This window comes from Ostrea edulis, chromosome 1 (assembly GCF_947568905.1).
Source record: "Ostrea edulis chromosome 1, xbOstEdul1.1, whole genome shotgun sequence".
Taxonomy (NCBI): Eukaryota; Metazoa; Mollusca; class Bivalvia; order Ostreida; family Ostreidae; genus Ostrea; species Ostrea edulis.
In genome coordinates this window covers 55,683,895-55,711,221 of record NC_079164.1, presented here as the reverse complement: position 1 = coordinate 55,711,221, position 27,327 = coordinate 55,683,895, and the positions used below count along the sequence as shown (strand labels likewise).

The 27,327-nt window shown below is 36.4% G+C and overlaps 1 protein-coding gene and 1 long non-coding RNA gene across 4 annotated transcripts in view; one reads left to right on the top strand and one right to left on the bottom strand.

The window, feature by feature from the left end:
- LOC130051808 (phosphorylase b kinase gamma catalytic chain, skeletal muscle/heart isoform-like) overlaps window positions 1-27,327 on the top strand; it is a 174,198-nt gene that overhangs the window by 110,624 nt on the left and 36,247 nt on the right. For 2 of the 3 annotated variants that reach the window (XM_056154505.1, XM_056154513.1), the window contains 5 exons: window positions 6,549-6,639; window positions 18,528-18,772; window positions 26,120-26,200; window positions 26,726-26,767; window positions 27,057-27,327. The exon at window positions 27,057-27,327 is cut by the window's right edge and continues 8,302 nt beyond it. In XM_056154505.1, coding sequence (XP_056010480.1) covers window positions 6,549-6,639; window positions 18,528-18,772; window positions 26,120-26,200; window positions 26,726-26,767; window positions 27,057-27,305 — 708 coding nt within the window. In that variant the 3' untranslated portion in view covers window positions 27,306-27,327. The remainder of the gene's footprint in view (window positions 1-6,548; window positions 6,640-18,527; window positions 18,773-26,119; window positions 26,201-26,725; window positions 26,768-27,056) is intronic. The other variant, XM_056154511.1, reaches the window with a different exon arrangement.
- On the bottom strand, window positions 8,880-22,616 carry LOC130051818 (uncharacterized). The gene is made up of 2 exons (XR_008800080.1): window positions 22,168-22,616; window positions 8,880-21,949 (listed from the first exon to the last, which is right to left on the bottom strand). It is a non-coding gene; the product is annotated as an uncharacterized LOC130051818 (long non-coding RNA).

Here is a 27,327-nt window from a genome sequence, read left to right as displayed (position 1 = left end):
TGGGCTGAAAGCTCATTACAACTGAGCTTTTCTGCATGATCGCCTGTTGTCCGTCGTCTGTCTGTCAACTTTTTACATTTTCGACTTCTTGTCCAGAACCACTGGGCCAATTTCAACCAAATTTGGCACAAAGCATCCTTGCATGAAGGGCTTTCAAGTTTGTTCAAAGGGAGATAATCACAAAAATGCAAAAATAGGGTGGGGGCATTTAAAAATCTTATTCTCAAGAACCACTCGGCCAGAAGAGCTGAAATTTACAAGAAAGCTTCCTGACATGGCAGATTCAAGTTTCTTAAAATGATGACCCTGGGGGTTGGATGGGGCCACAATAGGGGATTAAAGTTTTATATACAAATATATAGGGAAAATCTTTAAAAATCTTCTTCTCAAGATCTACTGGGCCAGGATAGTGGAAATTTACATGAAAGCTTTCTGACATAGTGCGGATTCAAGTTTGTTGAAATGATGGCCCCCGAGGATAGGATGGGGCAACAATAGGGGATCAAAGTTTTACATACAAATATATAGGGACTCTGAAAAATCACTGGACCAGAAAAGTTTACATTTACATGAAAGCTTCCTGACACTTCCACATTCCAATTTTGAAAAAATCATGGCCCCCGGGAGTAGGTTGGGGCCACAAAAGGGATCAAAGTTTTACATGCGAATATATAAGAAAAATCTATAAATATGAGCAAGGTGATTCAGGTGAGCGATGTGGCCCATGGGCCTCTTGTTTAAAAATGCACTGGTGACATTAGACTTTAGGCCTAGTTGTCAATGATGTAACATATCATGATTTACGAGAGCGAGTCAATAAGTAACCAGCCTATCCCATTTCCGATTGACCGAGACGATCACGATTTTCATGCCTTGTTTCAATACATGTCTTATACGTGGGTACAAAATTGCACGCGTATCAAGTCATTCTTTAATAAGATAGTGAATGTCAAACATGGCTATAAATGATGCAAAGGCATGCTTTTCATGTAAAGTTGAGTACTGTGCTAATTCGGTATTTGTATCTAAAAGTTAAAGCAGGCAAGGAAATACACGGCGAGTTAGCCGATGTTTATGGGTCTTCTGCACCATCTTATGCTCAGGTTAAATTTTGGGTATGGGAATTCAAATGCGGTAGAACGTCTTTAGAAGATGAAGCCAGGTCTGATCACCCACTGGATGACACCAATGGAGAAATGTGTAAGAAAGTTCAGGATCTGGTATACTCTGATAGGTGAATTCGGATGGAAGAAATAGCGCAGACATTAGGCATTTCACATGGTAGCAATTTTCAACAATCTTACATGATCATTTAGGTATGGGCAAGCTAACAGCCCGTTGGGTCGCCAAATCCCTTAGCAATGAGCAAATGGCAACCAGAGCATTATTTAGTATATGCAGCACCTTGTTGAAGCGTTTTAGGTCAAAAGATGATTTTCTTTTGCGTCAGGTGACTGTAGATGAGACTTTATTGGGTTCATTATTATGATCCAGAGAATAAAGTTCAGAGTCGTCAGTGGGTAGGGCCTGAGTCTCCGAGGCCAAAGAAGTTGAAGACACAATCATCTGCTGGCAAGGTAATGGTTACAATATTTTGGGACGCAAATGTTATTATGTTGGACTTTTCCCAAGAGAAGTACAGTAATTGGAGTGTACTATGCAAACTTAATTGCTATACACCTGGGACCAGCCATCCATGAAAAACGCCGAGGTAAATTCTCTAAAGGTGTTTTGCTGCAAAAGGACATGCAAGAGTCCACACTTGCCAAAGTTGCAATGGATGCTGTAAAGTAGGCAAAAACATAACAAATATAAATATTGATGATTAGGTCAATTTAATTTAATTAGTAGATTATCATCCAGGGTCATGTGAAACGGGTATGAATTAATACCACATCCTGCCTATTCGCTTGACCTAGCTCCTAGCAACTTCTTCTATTCCCAAACTTGAAAAAGGATATCCATGGACGTCATTTCCGGTCTGACGAAGAAGTCGTGACGGCAGTTGAGGAGTGGGTCAATGGAAAGGACCCTGAATTTTTCAGTTCTGGGCTGATGGCACTTGAACACTGTTGGTTTAAGTGCATCACACTAGAGGGCAATTACATCAAAAAAGAAGAGGTGGATCTCAACCGGAAATAAGTTAGGCTGGTTACTTATTGACTCGCCCTCTTATCTAATCCAAAAATAGATTCAACTAGACACGATCTCGTTGCAAGCAACGAGTAGGTCTTCCGTCCGATTTGTTGATGCACTCGGAGTTTAAAAAAAAAAAAAAAAAGACAAATGAGTCCCAATTTAGTTTCCGACTTTAAGACACTTTAGATATAATCAATTTTTCATATCATAAGCTTCTGAAGCAAAGTTGCGGTGAAATTCGTTTGAAATTCGACTCTCCAGGCGAGCCATAAGGCCCGCGGGCCTATTTCTTGATGTCATTTGTTAGCCCTCTATAGACTCAACAACTTTAGTTCTATATGTCTTTACAAAATATTTACCTGTAAAAAGTTATTGAGATCGACCGATATCGACAAAATATCGACTCTACAGGCGAGCCATTAGGACCATAGGCCTATTTCTTGATATCAATCGATAGATCTCGATAAACTGAACAACTTTTGTTCAATATGTCCTTACAAAATATTTACCAGTTACAAGTTTTTGAAATCGACTGATATCGACAAAAATCAACTCTACAGGCGAGCCATGAGGCCCACAGACCCATTTTTTGATATTGATCGATAGGTTATGACACATTGAACAACTTTTGTTCAATAATGCTTTTTAAAAAATATGTCGTTTTCAAGATATGAGGCGTCAAATATTTACGATTTTGGCCCTTAAAATCTCTAATTACGTAACATATGACCTACTTTTTGATTTGATAAGATCAAGCTCGTTGAGATGAACATTTCCGCTTCTACAACTTATTATAAAATATTAATAGTTTCTGAGATATTCTCAAAAACATTTGGACCCTTCTGAACCCCTAATTTAAAGGGCCAGCCCGTTTTGCTTGATATCGTAAGAAAGGCCTTGTCATTTTAAACATTTTTTGCTCAACAAGTATTTAGAAATTCTTTACCGTTCTCGAGTTATCTCTACAAGAAATATTTAGGGGCCAAACTGTAGCTCCCTAACGGGGCCACATAGGGAAAAAACGAAATGTACATATTGTTTAGATTATCATTCTGAACAACTTTTGTTCAATAATGCTTTTCAAAATAGTTGTCGTTTTCAAGATATGAGGCGTCAATTATTTATGATTTTGGCCCTTAAAATCCCTTATTACGTAACATATGACCTACTTTTTGATTTGATAAGAACAAGCTCGTTTAGATGAACATTTCCGCTTCAATGACTTATTACAAAATATTAATAGTTTCTGAGATATTCTCATAAACCTTTGGACCCTTCTGGGCCCCTAATTTAAAGGGTCAGCCCCTTTTGCTTGATATCGTAAGAAAGGTCATGACATTTCAAACATTTTTTGTTCAACAAGTATTTAGAAATTCTTTACCGTTCTCGAGTTATTTCTAGAAGTAATTTTTAGGGGCCAAACTGTAGCTCCCTAACGGGGCCACATAGGGTAAAAACGAAATATGCATATTGTTCAGATCATCATTCTGAACAACTTTTGTTCTTTACTGCTTTTCAAAATATTTGTCGTTTTCGAGATACAAGGGGTAAAAAATTTATGGTTTTGGCCCTTAAAATCCCTTATTATGTAACATATGACCTAAATTTTTATATGAATAGATTTGGATTGTTGAGATGAACATTTTTTGTTCTTTGACTTATACCAAAATATTAACGATTTTTGAGATATTTGATCTAGACTTTGAGCCCTTCTAGATCCCTAATTGAAGGGGCTAGCCCCTAAATCTTGATATTTTTGTAAAGATCTCGTAAATGTGCACAACTTTTGTTCTACATGTCTTAACAAAATATTTGCAAGAAAAAAGATATTGGAGATCAAAGGTCAAAAATCGCCGAAATCGGCGAAAAATTTTGGCATCCATTTTTTCAGGTCCAGGCGAGCGTTTAGGCAAATCGCCTCCGGTAAAATCGAATCCCCCACAAATCTTCTAAAATGTTTACTCTATCTTGTGTAGAAATTTCAAGACTCTAGCTTCAAAACTAACGGAGGAGATGTGTGGACAACAAGGCCCTTCAAAAAGTCACTAAAAGAGAGATAACTCCTGACCAGAAGTGACGTCAAGCACGAAATTTTGCAAGCAAAGTCTCGTCACCAAAAGACATCTTTCCTGAAAATTTCGTGAAAATCGATCGAGAAATGGCTGAGAAAAACGCGTGTACTACCAAGGAAAATAATAATAATAATGATAATAATAATGAAGAAGAACGCGAACAATAATAGTAAGGTCTTCCGCAGGAGACGGAAGACCTTAATAATAATAATAATAATAATGAAGAAGAACGCGAACAATAATAGTAAGGTCTTCCGCAGGAGACGGAATACCTTAATAATAATTGCACTGTTTATTTTGAAAAAAGACAATGCTAATTACAGATGTTTAATGGAATAACATTACAAAATAGCATTTAGACAACAACCATGCATGTAAACATTATTCACTCGCAGTTGCCGATTTCATATTCACTTTCCTCGCTACATTTGGGTATTTATATTTACAATGCTATTTGTATGCACTGGTAACTAAAACATATAAGACTCCGGAAATTTGTCAACATTGAAATAAATGTTTTCCATGGTGAATAAAGTATACTCCCCTAAAACCCAACGTTTTAAAAAATATCTAACACTTCTATCACAATCAGTTGATCGAAGAAGATCGCATATGACATCACTATACCATGTGACTACCTAACTAATTAACGAGATTTTTTGAAATCGGGGCTTAGATGTAAGTCCGTATTGTGATTAATTGTCGCAATGTTTTGGCAAATGAACTGTTAGAATTAATTACTATAAGCATAAGAAAGACAAAATGCATATATAATTTTGTATACTTTGGAAACATATGTGAAGATCATGTTATTCACATTGGTGTTGATGCATCTCTGTGTTATGTGAATTCATTTTCAGTTGTGATCCTTTTGGGCTTAGGTTGAGGCCACAATATGGGGTCAAAATTTTTCATGGGAATAATGATCGATAAAATTTTGAAAATCTTTTAAAAATCACAACAGCTGAACAATGGCAAGGCCAAGGTCACTCAGGTGAGCGTTGAGGCCCATTGGCCTCTTTTTTATACGCCCGTCTTTAGACGGGACGTATTATGGTACAGCGATGTCTGTACGTCCATCCGTCCGTCCATCCGTTCGGGGTTTTCTCTTTATAATTTCATTTCCCTTTTACATATCATGCTGAAACTTGTTGTGTAGCTTCTTTGTGGGTCTCTCTAGATCATACTGCAATTTTGATCCATTTCGACCTTTTTTCCAGGAGTTTTGCCCCTTTATTTGGAAATTATTATATGGAGGGTACATAATTTGTCCGCCCTACTCCTCCCACAGTTTTCAAATGAGAGCCTTCTTATTTTGTGGAGTGTTTGTATGGGAATTGAAGATGTATATGTGGGATTGATTTTGATTTTCTACAATTTTTGAGAAAATTACATGTTGTTGAACTTATAGTCTATTTGGAAATTAATATTCTATGGAGGGTACATAATTTGTCCGCCCAACTCCTCCCACAGTTTTCAAGTGAGGACCATCTCATTTTGTGGAGTGTTTGTATGGGTATTGAAGTTGTGCATCTGGGGAAGGATTTTGATTTTCTTCCATTTTTGAAAAGAATTACAGGTTGTTGAACTTGGTCCATTTTGAGGAAATCTCGATTTTTTAGCTAAGAACCCTTTGTTCATATGAAAGTTTGTCACAACCTCATGGTGGCTGATACTACCTGAAGCAAAGTTATACAAATTATAGCACAAGAAAAACACCCTATGTAAGCATTTCACGGGCGTATTATGTACCGTTTGCGGTACTCTTGTTGGTTTATGTCCCATCGAGAATTTTTCACTCATATTGAGTTATCAGTTGTAATTGAAGTATCAATAATTTAGACCTATACTTAGCACATACAGCCATAGCAATGAGGGTTCCTTAACATGCCAACGCCTACCACAACATGGAACCTCTGTTTTTAAGGTCATAAAGACCTGTGATTCTCACTTCTAAATGCGGAGCGTTTGGTGAAGGAAGAATCACTACCTATATATGTTTACGTTTTATGTTTGACGCGGCCATTGCATGAGCAGGGGGGAGGGGGCTTGAACTCACGACCTCCCGGTTACAAAACGAATGCTACATCACTGAGCTACCGCAACCGGTTATTGTATTGTAATTTGTATGAAATCATTGAGGTGCTTTATTGTTTCACCCCTAATTCTTTTGCTAAATATTGCTTTGATAGTGTCATCGTCAGATCATCTGATCATTAGTTTCAGAGAATTATTTTGATAATTTATATCTACATGTAAATGCCAGAGTATGTGTAAAAATTATAACAGAATATTTAAAAGTGGTCATGGGTGATGTTTTGAATTTTGTATTTGTAGCCGGAAAATATTCTGCTGGATGACAATCTTAATGTGAAGGTGTCTGACTTTGGGTTTGCAACAGTATTAAATGCAGAAGAGGAACTTACAGGTAAAAAATTTCATGCCTCCAGTAAGCAGAGGAAAGATGAAAAGGAATTTTAAAAAACTTTGGCGTTAAAAAGAGATGATCATTTTGTTTCTGACATTTTTAGGTCACCTGAGCAAACTCAGGTGACCTATTGCAATTTGTTGTCGTGCGTCGTCTGTCATGCATTAACCATTGAACATTTTTAACTTCTTCTTGATAACTACTATTCCAATTCTCTTCAAATCTAATATGCAGCATCTTTAGAACAAGGGAGACATAAATTGTAAATTTCAGGACTCCTGCACCCCTGGGGCCTTAGGGATGGGGCAAAAAGTGTCCAAAATTGACCAATTTTCAAAATCTTCTTCTCTAGAACTGCACATGTTTAAGAAAAGCTAAATGCATCATGATGTAGAGCTGAGGAAGGCCAGCTACCAAAATCAAATATTTCATGATTCTCGGGTGAGTTTTTATCCCAGGGCAGGGCCAAACTTAGTATATAGTGTTTATGTGTAAAACATTTAATTAACACCTTCTTTAGTGCTATTGATACTAAATTGAAACTAAATGGATATACAGTATAATTTGTCCAAATCGGCCTCTGAGTACTCCGGCGCTCTGTCAATTCCGGACACAAAATATAGTCCCTAACATTTCTTTAACAAATCCTTTATTAATAATTCCTTGTACTCCGGATACTGCGTATTCTGTATATCGGCCGGCTTACACAGTCCCGATTGCTATCAATTAACTTTAATTATCCTGTGTAAACCGGCCCCTCGATTATACACCACCCTAATTGTTACGTCAGTCGTATTCAGATTACACGAGGTCCCAACTCTCGTAATTAGCTCTAATTATCGTATTTAAACCGGTCACCCCACGATGACCAACCTGTCGGTATATTCGATTGATCACAAGCGCGGTGTACACAAAGGGTGTCTCAAGGGAAGCCTCAGGTAAGTAAAAGAGTTCAACTGTCGATGAGTCGTAATCAGTTTATAATAAAACCTGATTTTTTTGGAAATGCACTTTTCAATTATGACAGCACCAAGTACGAAGTAATGGTGCACGAGCCTTCCCCATAACGACAGAGACATGAACTGACAATAAAAGACAAATTTCAATTGACCGATGAATTTGATACATTCTTGGAATGAATCAAAATCGTCAACAACCCAGTCATGTTTTCCAAAAGCAGGGTGGACCTCTCGGAGCTCTCCGACGAGTCAGACAGTGATGATATACAGTTAAGTTAGCTCAACTCACCATATCCGGTCGATCACTCGTCATTACATGTACATCAGTTTCCGTTTCACAAATTGAGACAGTTAAAAGCGATATTTCCATTAAATACATTTACAACGAAAGCTGGGAAAGAGAAATTTTAGACGAACACAACACAAACTTGACGAATGCACATGATGACTAGCACTTGATGACGACGATGATGTAGACGAAATCGACAATTTACCAATGGAAAAGTGCGCGAATAATTCCCAGATTTTTATACCGTTTAATAAAAATTCAAACTTTTTCAAAAGAACACGACGATAAAACACTGGCATTTATATTTTCACATTTTGAATTCTTTTGTGATATAATACAACGTTAGCAATCGTTAAACACATATGCATGATAGACATTGAATACAAGGGAAGCAACTCTCATACTTTTCAACATTCTGCACTCCGGACTCTGTGTAAACCTGCCAATTTCTTTGGAACCACACACAGCCGCGTTTAGACAAATTATACTGTATATATTTTCAAATATAACAGGATACTTAGTTGAGCTATTTAGTAAGGGCTCATGCAACAAACTAAGAATAAACGATATACAATGTAATAGAGTTGGAAATGGAATACATCAGCATAAAAACAATCTTAAAAACTTTGTATACTCTACGGTAAAGGAATATGCAGGCTGAGGACAAGTATGCTTGTCTATGTGTCGCCATGTTCATTAGCACCTGACAGAGCTTATGTATGCAGGTTGAGTACCTGAATAATTAAGATGCAGGCTGAGAGCAAAATGTTTGCCTATATGAACATGAACACTATATAGCACCTGAGAAATCAGAGTAATTCTAAAGTTATCAATACTCAGATAGGTAATATAACAGTAGTTCAATAAGTATTCCATAACCAATGGCATGGTTCAATTCTAAAACTTTCCCATGCTTGGGAAAAATCGATGGTATGCCAAAATATGCAGTTGGATTAGAATCTGTGAACAGATGAAAAGACAGCTGCATGAGCCCAAGTATGGGAAAAGTATAAAGCGATCATGTTTAAAAGGGGAGAGCTGTGTACATTTTGGCTAAGTCATGCACTTGTTTACATAATACGCACAATGACAAGCACTATACATTTACTACCACTAGTTACAATGATACACATCTTCGTTAGATTAAGAATTTATTTCATGTTTTGCACCATACTGTGCTGACCCTTACAGAAAATATAGGTACATTCCGGGTACACTTTGGGGTACTTTTCGGGTATCATATGGGTACTTTTGGGGTACACATTGGGTACCGTAAAAAGTACCCGGAATGTACCCAAAAGGTACCCGAAACAGTACCCTATTTGGAACCGCACTTTAAAAAAAATTTTCCTGCAGGCGGGTACTTTTTTGGGTACATTATTCTTTCCCATACAACTTTCTAAGTTTTTATCGCAATTCACCTTTGAATTAGAACGCTTTACCCGATATAGTATTGCGTTGTGTGACGACACAATTTGAATGAGACGATTGCAGTTTGAATGACATGTTTGATGTAATACAACAAGAGTTTTCATTGGCCGATTACAGCCCGTCCACTGTCTCGAGCTGATTCAGGTGACCCGGTGATCTAATCAGATAAGATGGATGGACTAGAAAATTACTTGCTGGAGAACTGTAGCTCTCTGAAAAAATATTGTGACGGAACAGAGAGCTACAGATCCATCTCTTATAAAAACTTTCGATTTACGGGGCACAAAAAGCTGCCCACGGTTGAGGCCTAGCTGATATAGCGTTATCAGTGTATTCTTGTGTTGCTGTCTCATAAATTCAATATAAAAAAATCTTAACATATTTTCCAACTATACTTGTGTCCAAACTACCTTCAAATATTCATTAAAGCCACACACGACCTGAAAACTCGCAGCTTCAAATGATTTCGTTTGTTGACATAGCCATGTTAGGTAGCCGGTCAATTCGAACTCTGTTGCTATTGGTATCTATTCATACAATTAGTTGTAAGTTATGTATTCGCTCTTCATTAATTATCAACATGAATAATTAATAGAAATTAAAAGATATAGTTTTGGTAAAGGTAAAATAAGCTCTTGATTAACGAAATGCTAAAGCCCATTATGGTCCTTAACACTCGTGTGGCAGAGATGGAGACCTGCCCAGACTAATGAAAGCTGCATTGCCGTGAGTTTAGCTATTTGAATAATTATCATTTAATGGAACTGGGATGATATATTATTTAAAATATTTAGCTGAAATATTTGTGGGGTATTGGTTTACATCTAGACGCTATTGTGCGATATGGAAATGAACCGGGATTCGAATTGAGTGGTTACCTTACATGGCTACGTCAACGAACGAAATCATCAAAAGCTGTGAGTTTTTGGGTCGTATGGGGCTTTAATAAATATTTGAAGGTATATTTGGACACAATTAAGTATAGTAGGAAAATATGTTAGGAATTTTTTGATATTAAATTTTTGAGACAACAACACAAGAATACAACTTTTTCTCTTTCTTCCTTTGAAGTTTGTTTCCATCTGGCCGTCATGTTTTCAAATGCCGTATAAGGGAATTTGGGCGGACTTATACATATGGACCAATGAGAGTTTCTGTTGCATTTAGCAATTGTATTACAAACAGATTCAATTGTGTTATCACACAACGCAATACTATATCGGCCAAAGCGTTCTAATTCAAAGGTGAATTGCGATAATGTTTGGAGTACACTTTAAGTACTTTTGGGGTACACATTGGGTACCGGTAAAAGTACCCGGAATCATGCCCAAAAGGTATCCGGAATGTATTTAAAAGATACCCGAAACACTACCCTATTTGGAACCGCACTTTAATTTTTTTTTTACCTGCAAGCGGGTACTTTTTTGGGTACATTTTTCTTTCCCATACAACTTTTTCAGGTTTTAATTTTTGGGGTACCTTTTGGGTACATTATTATTTCAACTTTGAAAGTTTCTATTTTTGGGGTACCTTTTAGGTACAATTTTGTCAACATTGTTGTTCCCATTTTGGGGTACATTTCTTTGATACATTTTCAGGGTACATTATTGATACAATTCGGGTACATTTTAGGTACTTTTCAGGTACAATCCGGGTACCATTTCAGAAACTTTTCAGGTACATTTTAGGTACAATTCCGGTACTATTCATGCAGGTACATTATTGGTAAAATCTGGTTACCAATTTAGACAGTTTTTAGGTACAAACTGGGTACATTATAGGTACTTTAAGGGTACAATTTTAGGTACAAACCTGGTGCCATTTTGGGTACAAACTGGGTACATTTTAGGTACTTTCCGGGTACAGCATAAGTACCATTTTAGGCACACTCTGGGTACCATTTTAGGCACTTTTCGGATACCATTTAGGACATTTTCCAGACTTTGCTTGCTTCTCCTAAAGTATACTTGACTAACACTTCAAATGTATTGGAGCTCTGCTAGTTTTCATGAATATTACCAATTATTGTCCTGAAAAAATGAAGAATCTTAATATATGAGAAATTGTATTTAATTCATGCTATAAAAAATTATGACAAACTTCTCTTCTTCGTAATCCTATTTCTCCTGCAAATAATTAAAAAAAAACCATTTGATGAAATATAATCAAACGAAATCACAATACAAATGTAGTTTACTGCACGTACTCTTCTTTGTCTTTAATTCAGTTGACTTGACGCTCTAAATTATCTTTATTTTACACCTGTTTCGTCTCTTTTAACCTTCTAAATTTTAAAAATATACTGATATATTATATTCTCTTAGATTAATTCGATTAAAATCTAACAAATACATGTAAATAAGTGCATAAATGAAGAAATTAAAATAAAACATTTTCATCATAAATGATTAACACACGCAATACAATACCAAGATTGCAATGAAAATATTTGAACTTATCTAATATTGCATTAAATGGTTGTGCTATGGTAATCATTCTTAACAGCAACATCTTTTCATAGTCTGAACAGCAACAAGACATGAATGTGAACATGGTGAACCATGGATGCCCCCAAACTTAACGCTTTTCAGACAAGTCGGTCAAAATTCATGTCAAGTTCAGAAGATCAAATTTTGGTACCATCAGAAAGCCTTAGTAGGTCAAAAGGTCATTAATGCAGTACTTTTTTATATATATATTAAAACAATTTTTTCTTGTCACAAAGAATAAAAATGGTAAATATAAAATCCCTACCCATTTTAGTTGAAAAGTTATAACTAAGGTTAAAGTTATATCAGTCATAGGATACAAAATATTTTAACAGCAATATTACCTGCACATTTTAATAAGTTTCACAAAAATATGCTGTTGATTGTCTGGATAAGTTTTTGCTCACTTTCCCTTGGGAGAACATTGATGATGTACATTCTAAAAAAAAAAATAATAATGCAATTATTTTGTGGGCATGTTATATATCAATTCAAAATTAATAGAAACAGTTTGTATGATCTGTTCAAATTAAATCAGTGATTTGAAACTGATTGTGGAATTAAATTCATCCCAATTTGACTTGCTGTCAGACAAAGAACAAGGTACGATTTTAGCCAAAATCTGCCGTCAAGGAAATTCACCAAAATACTAAATCTGGTATTTGATAATGTGCCAGTTATGAAAATGGCCATTGTTATTCTTTATCTACCATAGCAGCTGTAATATTTTCAACGGAAAACTTTATATTAACCTGACGACGTCACCAAATTTGACGTTAATTTTGACGTAATATACGAGAGTTCTCCCCAAGCGATGTTTTGAGTAGGAAAATAAAAACTGTATCACACATAGAAGTATTAATTCTTAGTAAATGCGAAATTATTGGTTTTTGTACTGATTTGAATGGATATTAAATGAAAATTGAAACCACATCAGATATGCCGCACAGGGGCAAAAACTGCAGGTATTCGCGGAAAGCTTTTCTGGTGCAGAAATATAATGGTTTGAACACCAAATTAATTAAAGAAACATTTATATACTGGTAACAGTGATCTCTTATTTCTGCCTCCAACTTCCTTTATTGTGGCGAATTTTAAGATTTTTAAAAATATTTGTTAGAGTCTCGCGTGCATTCGGAAAAAAAAAATGATGACATCAAAGGCAGCTCAAATTCAAATCACTGAATTTTATGCGAAGTTTGGGTTATCACCAATGTAATTCTTCATGAATCGGAACACAATAGAATTCATCGGCATTTGTTTTTAATTGGCATACGCAATATTCCATATATGTATATTCTCAATATTATATGCGTGGTATTAAGTTGGAGCAAAATGTCATTTCATAGGTATACTCAGGAAAAAACGCAGTGTTTCTGAGAAACTAGAAACACAACTTCAAAGGGAAGATAATTATGAAACGGTTACGGTTATCAGTGGTAGGGAATTCGCTTCGTAACCGGGAGGTATAGTGTGTTCGAACCCCGCTCATGACATGCCACGTCGAACCTGAGACGTAGATATACATATGCTCTTCGACAAAAGTGAGAATCATGGGTCTTTCAGATAGGCACCTGATGCCACCTCGGCTGTGTCCAGGGGTCCGTGTTTGCCCTACTCTTTATTTTGTATTCTTGATAGAAATTACGCAAATTCGAATTCATCACTATTCAATATCTTCAGTTTTTCGTGACCTTAAAAAAGGAGGTCCTGTGTCACAACAGGTGTTGGCACGTTAAAAAAAAATCAATGCTATAGCCTTAAGTGCTAAGCATAGGTTTTATATGTGGTACTTCACATACAGCTGATGATTTTTTTGGCGTCGGTGGCCGAGTGGTTAGGCCGTCAAACTCTTGACCGAAAGGTCATGGGTTCGAGTCCTGGCCGCGGCAGGGCTGACGTTGTGTCCTTGAGAAAGGCACTTTACATGGATTTCCTCACTCCACCCAAGTGTAAAGGGGTACCTGGCTATAGACAGTGAAAGATATTGTTAGAATGTTAGTGCTCTAGCGCTTGTAATGGCAGCTTGCACTGTATGCTTCCTAGGAGGCTGAGAAAGTTCTAGATTGATATAAGGTCTGCCGGGGTAATAATGTACATTGATTATTGTAAAGCGCTTTGAGCAGCATACGCTGGAAAAGGCGCTATATAAAACCAATCATTATTATTAATCATTATTGTTATTATCATTTCTCAATTTGAGTGAAAAGTTCTCGAAAGGACGTAAAATAAACTAACAAAACATGAAAAACTTTTTAAGTCAAAATACTCTCTCTCTCTCTCTCTCTCTCTCTCTCTCTCTCTCTCATAATATACCATGTCTCAAACAGACCGTCTCTCATACACATATTCACACACACTCTCCACTATCAGGCTTCTCCACAAAAAAATCGTCAATGTGTTCGGTACTGTACAACTGAGCGATACAAAGCTGGTACACCCCAACACTTGGTTTGTGCAATTTAGTGTCATTGTATCCACTTTTGCCCAAAGAAACCCTCTTAAAAGTTGAAAAATACAAAAATCATTCGCGAGTCTCAATATTATATTTGTATATATCCATATGTTGTGTATTCGCTTTGTGTAAACCCCCTCCCCCAGACTGTATTTTATAGTAGTAGATAAAGATAGATGAAATGTAATTGTAAGTGATACATTGGATACATGTAATCAACCCACTCCAATGATACCAAAATCCCTATTTTTGTGTTTGTCAATGTTTTCGAGAAGTCAACCCCCCCCCCCTTTTTTTTTTTGAAAAACGATCTATGCGCCCATAATCTATTTCAATCATTGTAAATTAAAATACATAATCGTAATACGAGTAACACATTTGAAGCAAATTATCTTTCAGGCACCTCAATCATACCATTTAAAAATAATTTTAATGAGTAACATATATTCCTTCTAGGACTAATGCAAGTAGAAAGTGCCTTGCAAGAAATGTATATTAATCCCTATCTTAGCTACACAAACTTTTTTTCTTTTGTATTGTGTTTTCAAAAATGAAAGTGAATTAGTGTTCCCCAAACAACGAAATAGTTTTGTAACCATTGCAGATATAGTAGAACACTGAAGACCTCCAGTGCCATATTTTGACACCGGTCATTCGTTTTTAAGGTCATCTCCGAGGACCTGTGACATTCACATCTAATGCAGAGCGTTTGACGATGGAACTGTCACTACCTGTTTTAACGACTTAGGTCTGTGGCGGCCGGGATTCGAACCCCGGGCCTTCCGCATGCGGGGTGAACGCTCTAACCGCTCGGGCACCGCGGCGATGTATAATTATAGATAGTGTGCTAAAATTTTATATTCGTGAATAACCATCGTAAACTTTCTAACAAATAAATTGTTGTCTTTGAAAAATATAAAATGTTACACTCGCACTAAATATGTGACGCATAAATCGTATTGCAGAATTTTATCACGAACTGCGCGCTGTAATTGATTGAGAGTTATTTAAAAAGTTCTGTCCTTGCGAATCATTTTCTTTGAGATTAAAAAATATGCAAAATAATGTATTTAAGTTTCAGATACAATTTAATATTAGTATTTTGTGTTTATAACAATAGTCCAGGTAATTAAGAAATTTATAAATTATATTTGATTACTTGGAATATTAAAACCGGTTTGTCGGCTTATTTATAATTCGCTCACTATATGTGCACGCTCTTCATTCTGACGCCGCCCTACACACAGTTCACAGGGTGTTCGAATAGAGTTCGGGGTAACACATTTTAAATATTGGTAAGCAAATTATAAAATGTTTTTGATATTTTATTTTGGATAAATATTATCAGTATCAATACATGTAATTCTACTATAGTAACATTTAGCATTTTATTAATTTCATAAATATGCTAACGTTCATTTATAGTTATAACAATTCTAATGCGTTATAGCAGTGAAATATTTCTTTAGTAATTTCGACAATGAGTTTATACAATTTTCTTTATTATTCATAATGGCCACCTCTTTGTTCCGGTGAGACGGGTTTAATTGGGTGTGGCACTGCCATACAATTGGGGTATGCTATTGTTGTATTTGTGTTTATTTTTTCCCAAAATATTCATGACAATGTCTTTGTTGACTGAGTATTTGATATGTTGTATATTTTTGGAAAGAAACAATATTGTGTTTTATTTCTTTTCCTTGTAATAGCTCATTGCCAATTTGAGTATATAATAAAAATAGTGACATTGAACCAAAATCTTTGTCATAAAGACATCACTGATGTACGTACGTACCTAGGTGGATATTGTCGTCTGCTGTTACATGTAATATACCGCATGCCGTTTCCCATTTAATCAAATGAATGTGAATGGTATAAAATAATGCTTGAATCTTCAAGGAATATATTATTTATTAAAAGAATCGTCCATCGTTATATGTAACATGAATTCTCACGAATCGTCAGTTGGTATATTATGAGTATGATACACCGTTCTGTTTACACTATAGTCATAACAACAAAAATGGCATCCGGTCTGTAAGATAGGCTTAAATTTATCCAGATTTTTATTATTATGATGATTTTAATAAATGTCAAAGTGTTTAAATAAATAACTATATGAGCATATATTATTTGAAAATATATTTACTACTCAGATGATTCTCGTTTCCTCTTCAACCACCACGATCAACGCAAATTGCGTCACGATGGCGAATTTGTTAGCATCTTTCAACTGATATTTTAACCCCTCTTCCATCGTCGCCCGGGGTGAAACCAAGAAGAATTGTAAGTTATTTAGTAAATTTTTAATCCATATAAAAATTATTCCGGGCGACGAGGGAAGAGGTGTTCAATTTCACAAGTTTATCAATACAAAAACCATGAAAACACCACAAATAGCCTGAAAGCCCTTACTTTATTTGATTATGTACTACGCATGCGCGTAGATGAGTTGATTTCCATATGCTTTTGAGAGTTACTATAAGTTACTCTTTTAGGAATTTGACAGGAAAATATCTGCATCGCAAAATAATTTTCCTCCATAAATGCCGGGCAGAATTTGGTCAAAACCGTACCTACTCCTTTAAGACATATCAGGATCATGGAATTCTCATCCACAATACATATAGGCCTAGCAGTCTCATTGGACTTACCTAAAATGTGCATGAACTGAATTAAGTGTCATTCAGAGTAAACTCATTTTGGAACTATATAACATTCATCCAGGTCTGCATAGTGTAATTCTCAGAATGGCATATTGAAACCAGCCTGGTCAGTGGTCTGCACACCATATAAATTCTGTATCTATCATGAATTATATTCTGAAAGAGAAATGAAATTGTAAATAATTAAAGGATACCATATGGTCTTTAGACCTTCCTATAACCAAATTACAGGACCGTAAATAAATATTTCTAATCACTGGTCACTTGTGCTATCAACTTAAATTTTTACTTGTCAATTGATAACTCTTACTGTTTCTTCGGACCAATCTCATTAAAATCAGCTCCTCGTATAGCGACAACATAAAAATAAAGGAGCGGATCGAGCTGGTTTTAACCATAATGCCAACGTTAAGTTATTTCAGTTTGACCTGCTTTGTACATAATAAGAGTGGTAAACTATGAGGTGTTACAAATGAAATAGCATTACTGTGTCTAGCGAGTAGATATCTAGTTGATGCAAATCGCGGGTTATCAAGTGCCGGATAGCAAATGAAAATCGTCTCAGTGTCCGACAATAGACGTATATAGACTAGCAAATTTCATTATCCTACTTTACAAAAGACACATGAGTTACATAATTCAAGATACCTCTGACTGTTACCCTTGCTTTCCTTATATGTTGTGTGCAGTGAAGATCATCAGACACAAATGTGAAAGGGATAAGAATCGGAGGAATTTCTGATTATTAGTGATCATGACTGGCATGAAGTCAAAGAACCTACAAGATACACTAGTGTGTAAATCACTTACTTAATGGTTGGGAGTCTCTTCAGGATAACACCACGAACTCCCTCGAGTCCCTGTTGAAGGCTATTCTTTGTCTGTTCATAATGTTTAGGGTAGCTAGTACTAGGTCACAACATCATAAACATGGTGTCCGCAGTATCCGGAGTACAGGGAATTATTAATAAAGGATTTGTTAAAGAAATGTCAGGGACTATATTTCGTGGCTGGAATTGACAGAGCACCGTAGTACTCAGAGGCCGGTTTGGACAAATTATACTATACATATCTTTTTTCTTACTGATTATGAAATAATACAATCGTAGAGGAAAAGTCTAAAACACTCAAAATGAATAGATCATCTTGTGTTCACTGTTCACTCTGCACTCCGTTCGCGTTTTGCATTCACTCACCATTCACCAAATTGCGTTAATCGTTCGCTCTGCATTCATTCACCGTTCAAGTGGGAATGAAGAACGTATCAGGGACTGTATTAATTTATCTCCGTGAATCATGATTTTTGTGTCATCAGCTGTTAGATCTGTAACTGTTTGACTCCATAAGCCTTAATACCAAGAGAGTGCTAGTTTGTGTAATCTTCAACAATCATGACAGTATTCATACCCATTAATAGCTTACAAATAGTTTGCTTATGATGTGCTTTTGAAGCTTCTGCAGGGATTTATATGTGTGTTTACAGCCTGAGCAGAATGCTGAAAATTTTACATTTAACGTATTCTTCAAAAGTTGGTCAGTAAGACCCTGAAAGACTGATTCATTACTTAGTTTGCACATAGACATATATTTCCTTTGCAGAATTATGTGGAACACCAGGGTATCTTGCTCCAGAGGTCCTAGCTGTCTCTATGTATGATAATGTCCCAGGGTACCGTATGGAAGTGGACATGTGGGCCTGTGGTGTCATTATGTACACCTTACTGTGTGGTGCACCACCCTTCTGGCATCGCAAACAGATGCAGATGTTAAGAATGATTATGCAGGCAAATTACACTTTTGGAAGCCCAGAATGGGATGATGTCAGTCAGACAGCCAAAGATCTGGTAAGAAATGCTTTCAACTCTTTCCAGATGTAGTAATTACATTGTCATGGTTGAATCAATGCTTAAGAATCTGATTCTGTTAATGATACATAGACTCAAAAGCAATCTGATTGAAATTGGCTCATTGGATTGACAAACAACATTGGAATGGAGATAAGTTTCATTAAAGCACAAAGCATATAGCTGCAATACCTTTTTTGTCACCAATTGGATTTCTACTTTCATTTTCATATTTCTGGATAACGATAACCTATGAGTCAACTTTGACATACAGGGAAAATCTTTAAAAATGTTCTTCTCAAGAACCACTGAGCCAGAAAAGCTGATATGTACATGAAAGCTTTCTGACATAGTGCAGATTTAAGTTTGTTCAAATCATGGCCCCTGGGAGTAGGATGTGGCCACAAGGGGGATCAAAGTTTTGCATACAAATATATAGGGGAAATCTTTAAAAATCTTCCCAAGAACCACTGAGCCAGAAAAGCTGAGATTTACATGAAAGCTTTCTGACATAGTGCAGATTCAAGTTTGTTCAAAGTATGGCCCCCGGGTTTAGGTTGCAGTCACACTAGGGAATGAAAGTTTTACATACAAATATATAGGGAAAATCTTTAAAAATCTGCTCAAAAACCATTGGGCCAAAGAAGTTGACATTTACATGAAAGCTTTCTGACATAGTGCAGATTCAAGTTTGAAAAAATCATGGCCCCCAGGGGTAGGTTGGGGCCAGAATAGGGACTAAGGTTTTACATGCAAATATATATGGAAAGTCTTCAGATATGGGCCAAGGTGACTCAGATGAGCGATGTGGCCCATGGGCCTCTTGTTAACATTTGCTATCGTTATACACAAAAGTGTAAGAGTTTTGTTCAGATTTGTGATTTTTGTACTTTCCACTTTTTGAGTTTACTCAGGTGACCAATTGCAATGGGTTTTCATCCGCCGTTGTCCGTCGTGCGTTAACAATTGAACATTTTTAACTTCTTCTTAATAACTACCAGTCCAATTCTTTTCAAATTTGGTATTTAGCATCATTGGGACAAGGGGGACATAAATTGTAAATTTCAGGACTCCAGCACCCCTGGGGCCCTAGGTGCAGGGCAAAAACTGCCCAAAATTGACCAATTTTCAAAAATCTTCTTCTCAAGAACCACAACATGTAAGAAAATTTAAATGCATAGTGATGTAGAGCAGGAAGGCCTCTACCAAAATTGTAAATTTCATGATCCCTGGGGTAGGGGTTCTGACCCCAGGGCAGGGCCAAACTTGTTATATAGTGTTTATGTGTAAAACACTTAAATTACATCTTTAATGCTATTGATACTAAATTGAAAGTAAATAGATATTTAGGAAGAACAGGTAGTCCTTTACCAAAATTGTAAATTTGATTATTCCAGGGGTAGGGGTTTTGGTATCAGGGTGGGACCAAAATGGTCAGTTATTAAATGTATGAACAATAGACATTTTTAACTTCTTCTTGATAACTATCATTCCAATTCTTTTCAAATTTGGTATGAAACATATTTGGAACAAGGGGAACATAAATTGTAAATTTCAGGACTCCAGCACCCCTGGGGCCCTAGGGGCAGGGCAAAAACTGTCCAAAATTGTCCAATTTTCAAAAATCTTCTTCTCAAGAACCACATATATGGAAGAAAAACTAAATGCATAGTGATGTAGAGCAGGAAGGTCTCTACCAAAATTGTAAATTTCATGATCCCCGGGGAAGGCAGGCAACGAAATTAAGGGGAAATACTCGCTAAATGCGAGTTAAAAATTGACATAGCGAGTGAAAAATCACAAGTGATCGCAGCTTTTAGCGAGTGAAAAAAAAAAAAGATCTTTTTTCCGGATTTCCTTGGTTTATTGGCTGCACTTTGAAGTTTACAATAATTTTGTCTTGTGCATAGAAATGCTTTATGGAATGAATATACAAATATTGGAAAAGTAAACGTTGATCGAATAAATATCTCAGTCAGTGATGTCGAAGATGACCTACTTCATGCACACTTCGGGCGTCTCAGAGACATCTGATTTAAATAGCAAGCATGTTGATCTCATCTGTGTTTACATGAAACAACACATGAAAGTGTTAGTGTCACCGCTTCACGCAGTGTCTTTCTGAAGTCTGTAGTCAAACACTTAGAGTTCGGGGTTTTTTTTCAACTAAAATTTTTTAGATGAAATTTCCAAAAGTTTTGAAGATATAGTTTGAATTGACACAGACAGTCTTCAAGATTTCAAACCACATGATGTTGTAAATAGGTGGTAGATCTCTGCACAGCGAGTTCGCCGCACAAGTGTACCCTATGACCCTCATCATGCACCAATGATACATGTATGTTGTCTGATAATTCATTAAAATTGAAATGAAAGAATCCTCAAAATTATTTTTATTATTGCACTTTAAAGAAGATTTTAAAAGATTTTCCCTATATTTTGATATAGATATATGTTTGTTTTCTTAAATTCCTGTAAAACAGCAATCGTTTGAAAAATGCTAGTAAAAGCTCAATTTTGCTAGTTGGAAAATAATCCACAAGCTAAACTAGTAGTGAAAAAAGTTAATTTCGATCCCTGGGAAGGGGTTCTGATCCCAGGGCAGGCCAAACTTGTTATATAGTGTTTATGTGTAAAACACTTAAATTACATCTTCTTCATACATGCCAACTTTTGAAAATCCCCATGGGGGATTTTGCGCGCGACGACCTTTTTTCAACGCTCAAAATTCACGACATTTTACCATGAAAATAAATATTTGTCTTTTCAAATAAAATATCAATCTAATCATTATACATGCATCATACATTAACACAACACCAAGTGTGTTTGACCATTGACTTGAACAAAACTATAAAAAAAAAAAAACACTTTGAAAGATATACATAAGTATTTTATTAAAATTATCTATTCAGCAAAAAATCTTCTCCAACAAGTCACATACAAATATCAAATAATACTTAAAGTTACATCCTTTTACACCATATACACATTGGCTGGTCTATATTTCAAAATTTAAATTGAAGCACATGCATTTAGGTACGACTACAAAGGCAATCTTGGTTGTCTGTAAACATGGGCTTGCCGAGTCTGGTGGAACAATCTGCATTGCAACCAGAAAAGGAGTAGTCTGCCCTGCTATGAAGTTTGCGAACAAAACCTTTGCACCCATGACATCTGAAATAATTACCAGGAAAAAAACACATCAAAATATACGTTTTTACTTGTAAATTAAAGCTACTTGCTAATATAAAATTCAGTACAGACTTGTGCGAATTACGCATCACAAAGTCTATTGAATACTACACTATATAGACTATGTAATACATCGCTATAGACAGATAGATTCGGATAGCCTATATTATTTTAGTTGGAAAAACATATATTTTATGTACCTTATTGCATATTTTGGATGCTGTCAGCGAGAGGCAAAAAATCGGGAATGTCCGATTGTTTGGTGGTGCATGGTGACACTATTATCGTTGTCATTCACGTTTGTGTAAAGGATATGTCAATTTGAAATCCATACTATAAAAACATGCTTCGCACTGTCCAATAAGCACCCCGACACAGGCAGACCAGGTAAATTACATCACCCCGATACCATGCGACACAGGTAAACAGCAATGGCTGACTATTGTCCCGATTTCTGATTGGCCAGTTCAGAAATGACGCGGGATTTCAAATTCCGGTTGGAAATGGGGGTTTGTTGTCGTAAAATGGGAGATATTTTTAGAAAATCGGGATTCCGGGGTATTTTTGCAATCCCGATCGGGATATCGGGATTTGCCTTTTCAACTGCTTCAAATCGGGAGAATCCCGCACAAATCGGGAAAGTTGGCATGTATGCTTCTTTAATGCTATTGATACTAAATTGAAAGTAAATAGATATTTAGAAAGAACAGGTAGTCCTTGACCAAAATTGTAAATTTGATTATTCCAGGGGTAGGGGCTTTGGTATCAGGGTGGGGCCAAAATGGTCAGTTATTAAATGTGGGAACAATAGATATTTTTAATTTCTTCTTGATAACTATCATTCCAATTCTTTTCAAATTTGGTATGAAACATCTTTGGAACAAGGGGAACATAAATTGTAAATTTCAGGACTCCAGCACCCCTGGGGCCCTAGGGGCAGGGCAAAAACTGTCCAAAATTGACCAATTTTCAAAAATCTTCTTCTCAAGAACCACACACATGTAAGAAAAACTAAATGCATAGTGATGTAGAGCAGGAAGGCCTCTACCAAAATTGTAAATTTCATGATCCCCAGGGTAGGGGTTCTGACCCCAGGGCAGGGCCAAACTTGTTATATAGTGTTTATGTGTAAAACACTTAAATAACATTTTCTTTAGTGTTTTTGATACTAAAATGAAACTAAATGGATAGAGCAGGTAGTCTTTTACCAAAATTGTAAATTTAATTTTCCCCCAGAGTAAGGGTTTTGACCCTAGGGTGGGGCCAAACTTAGTATAATTATAATATTTATGTGTAAGTTTGCTGATACTGTATAAAATCTAAATGCATACTTAAGAATAGCAGAAAAGGATTTACAAAAAATGGTGAATTTCACAACCCAGGATTATGACTTTAGGATGAGTCCAAATTAGTCATATATTTTGATGTTTTAATTTAATACACCTATTATTTAAAGTCTTTCATCAGTGTATGCACTTTTGAGGGCAGTGAAGTTTTAAGAACACATCTTGTTTTATACTGTTGCTGAACATTAGAATTTAGCTTAGATATTCAGAACAGGGAATTTTTTCTAGATTTCATAGCCCATGGAAGTAGTGATACTTTTTCACTATATAAGTATTCAGATGACCGATAAGGCCTGTGGGCCTCTTGTTTAAAGATAATTCTCAATGGTAACTGACAGCTTCTCTTAACATTTACATGAAAGCATCCTGTCATAGTGCAGATTCAAGTTTGTAAAAATCATGGCCCCCGGGAGTAGGTTGGGGCCACAACAGAGATCAAGGTGACTCAGGTGAGCGATGTGGCCCATGTGACTCTTGTTTTAAACAGTTTTTATACGCCCGTCTTAAGATGGGACGTATTATGGTATGGCGTTCATGTCCGTCCGTCTGTTAGCTTTTTCGTGTCCGACCCGTAACTTAAATACTACAAGGCCTAGAATCATCAAACTTTGTCTGTAGATACATCTTGGGTAGAAGGTGTGTCGCACATTAAAACCAGGTCACTGTGACTTTTCATTAAGAAGATATCCGTCTGTCCATCCGTCTGTTAGCTTTTTCGTGTCCGACCCGTAACTTAAATACTACAAGGCCTAGAATCATCAAACTTTGTCTGTAGATACATCTTGGGTAGAAGGTGTGTCGCACATTAAAACCAGGTCACTGTGACCTTTCATTAAGAAGATATGGCCATATATGGCAAAAACTTGTCCGGCTCATAACTTGAAAACTATTAGACCTAGAATCACCAAAATTGGTCAACTAATGCATCTTAGGTAGAAGGTGTGTCGCATCCTACTTTAAGGTCACTGTGACATTTAATTAAGGTGATATAAAAAAAATGTTTTAATGGGTACAATCTATACTGTTAACAATATGTGACGGGCGTATCATGTGCCGTGGCGGTGCACTTTATTTATTAGCTCACCTGAGCTGAAAGCTCAAGTGAGCTTTTCTGATCGCCTGTTGTCCGTCGTCTGTCCGTCCATCTGTCCATCCGGCCATCTGTAAACTTTTCACAATTTTGGCTTCTTCAGAACCACTGGGCCAATTTCAACCAAAAGCATCCTTGGGTGAAGGGCTTTCAAGTTTGTTCAAATGAAGGGCCATCACAAAAATGCAAAAATAGGATGGGGTTATTTAAAAATCTTCTCAATAACCACTGAGCCAGAAAGCTTCCTGAGATAGTGAAGGTTCAAGTTTGTTAAAATCATGACCCCTGGGCATAGGATGGGGCCACAATAGGGGATCAAAGTTTTACATACAAATATATGTAGGGAAAATTTTTAAAAAGCTTCTCAAGAACCACTGGGCTAGGAAAGTACAAAATTACATGAAAGCTTCCTGACATAGTGCAGATTCAAGTTTGTTTAAATCATGGCCCCCGGGGGTAAGATGGAACCACAATAGGGGATCAGAGTTCTACATACAAATATATAGGGAAAATCTTTGAAAACCTTCCAGGGATTTTTTTAGGGTCTGTAGGGGCCGAAATAATTCCCAATGCTAGAAAGCATGCATTTTCTCCAATTTTTGCTTTGAAATTCCCAAACTTCATAATGAAAGCAAATCAAAGCAGGGTAGCCTTATTATTCATAAATCTCCTTCACAGGCCAAAGATTACAATTTTCCTTCAAAATTGTTAAGTAAACTTAATTTTTTGGCCTCTACTTATTTGAATGAGGTAAGCTTTGACCAAATTGAAAGTGAGAAGGAGTCCAGTTATTCCTTAATGCACTCTGGTTTGGTTTTCTCCCTACTTCTTTGTGTGAAACATTTTCCCCAATTTCAAGCAATTGTCGCTATCTTTCCCAATTTGAAAGGCCCAGGCCCTTGAAATCAAGACCTTAAAAAAAAAACTATCTTCTTCCCAAGAACCACTGTGCTAGGAAAATACAAATTTACATGAAAGCTTCCTGACATAGTGCAGATTCAAGTTTCTTAAAATCATTACCCCTGGGGGTTGGATGGGGCCACAGTAGGGGATCAAAGTTTTACATACAAATATATAGGGAAAAATCTTTAAAAATTTTCTTATCAAGAACCACTAGGCCAGGAAAGTACAAATTTACATGAAAGCTTTCTGATATAGTGCAGATTCAAATTTGTTATAATCATGACCCCCGAGTGTAGGATGGGACCGCAATAGGGGATCAAAGTTTTACATACAAATATAATGGGGAAATCTTTAAAAATCTTATTTTCAAAAATCACTGGGCCAGAAAAGTTTACATTTGCATGGAGTCTTCCTGACATGTGCAGATTCAAGTTTAATAAGATCATGGCCCCCCGGGATAGGATGCGGCCCATAATAGGGGATCAAAGTGTTACATACAAATATATAGAGAAAATCTTTAAAAATCTTTTCAAGAACCATTGGGCCAAAGAAGTTTACAATTACATGAAAGCTTCCTGACATGGTGCAGATTCAAGTTTGTAAGAATCATGGCCCCTTACGGTAGGTTGGGGCCACAATAGGGATAAAAGTTTTTCATGCGAATATATAGGGAAAATCTTTAAATATAGGCCAAGGTGACTCAGGTGAGCGATGTGGCCCATGGACCTCTTGTTATGTATAACATAACAAGGATTAGGCAGCAGGCAGCGTCTATATTTAAGCCTTCTCCTATATATTTGTATATATTTATAGATTTCAAACCTTCTGATGCTTGATCCAAAACAAAGATTAACAGCCAAGGAAGCATTGGGTTCGCCTTTCTTCAAAAGAGAGGTATAGTATCATTTCACAGCATGGTTACCTTGATTTACTATTTCCTATTGCGATCTGGACTACTATTCAAACTACTGTTCAGGAAATTGGTTGCAGTAACCTAGTGTTAGGGTACTTGCTTCACAACCAGGAGGCCCAGCTTTGATTCTCAATTATGGAGCTACATCAAACTTAAGACATATAACGTTGGTTGTGACTGTACCTTTGCCAAGCACTCAACATTAGAAGTGAAAGTCAGGAGTTTCAGATATGACCTTAAAATTGGGGGTCCCTTGTCATGGTAGGGGTTGACACAATAAAGAACCCTCACTTCTACTGCCCTAAGTGTCATGTATAAGTCAAAATTTGTGGCTAAATGGAGATGGTGTCTTGACATGAGTGAAAAATTCTTGAATAGGACTTAGAAAACAACATATAAATATATACTATTCAATAATTCTCATTGCACTGTATATTTTTATATATAACATGTAGAACAGTTGTCAGTTTCACAGAATTTTAAGCTGATACTCTTTTTGTTTCAAGTTGAAACCACAGAAGCAATTTTTCCCAAGGAGGACATTTAGGGTAAGTTTCCATTTGCCTCAAATCGAATCAGTATTTTGGTTTACAAGATTGCTAAAACAATGTTTTGTGTTCAGACTCTGATAGATGGTAGACACAATTTGTCCCACATCTGTCTGTCCATCCTTCTGGATGAAGTCACATTTGTGTAATATAAGCACCTGCAGGCAACACATGGACTAATGTTGTTGTTTTTAAGGGGGGGGGGGGGGGGGGGGAGGTAAAATGACTAAGATATTGGGCTGCACACAACGAAATTGATGGATTTATATGTTAATTGTTTTTCTTGCAGGCAGGTGTTCTCTGTGTCAGATTTTTCCATAGACTCAAATATTTTTACTACAATCCACCACCTGTACCAGTGGATACTATTATAACTAATCCATACAGTGTCAAAAACTTCCGCAAACTCATTGATGGCTGCACATTTAAAATGTATGGACACTGGGTGAAAAAAGGAGACAATCAAAACCGTGCAGCATTATTTGAGCATGTGCAAAGAGAAGACTGGCGGATTCAAATTTCCTTTGAGAATTCTTGATGATGCGAGGTCTCCATAAATT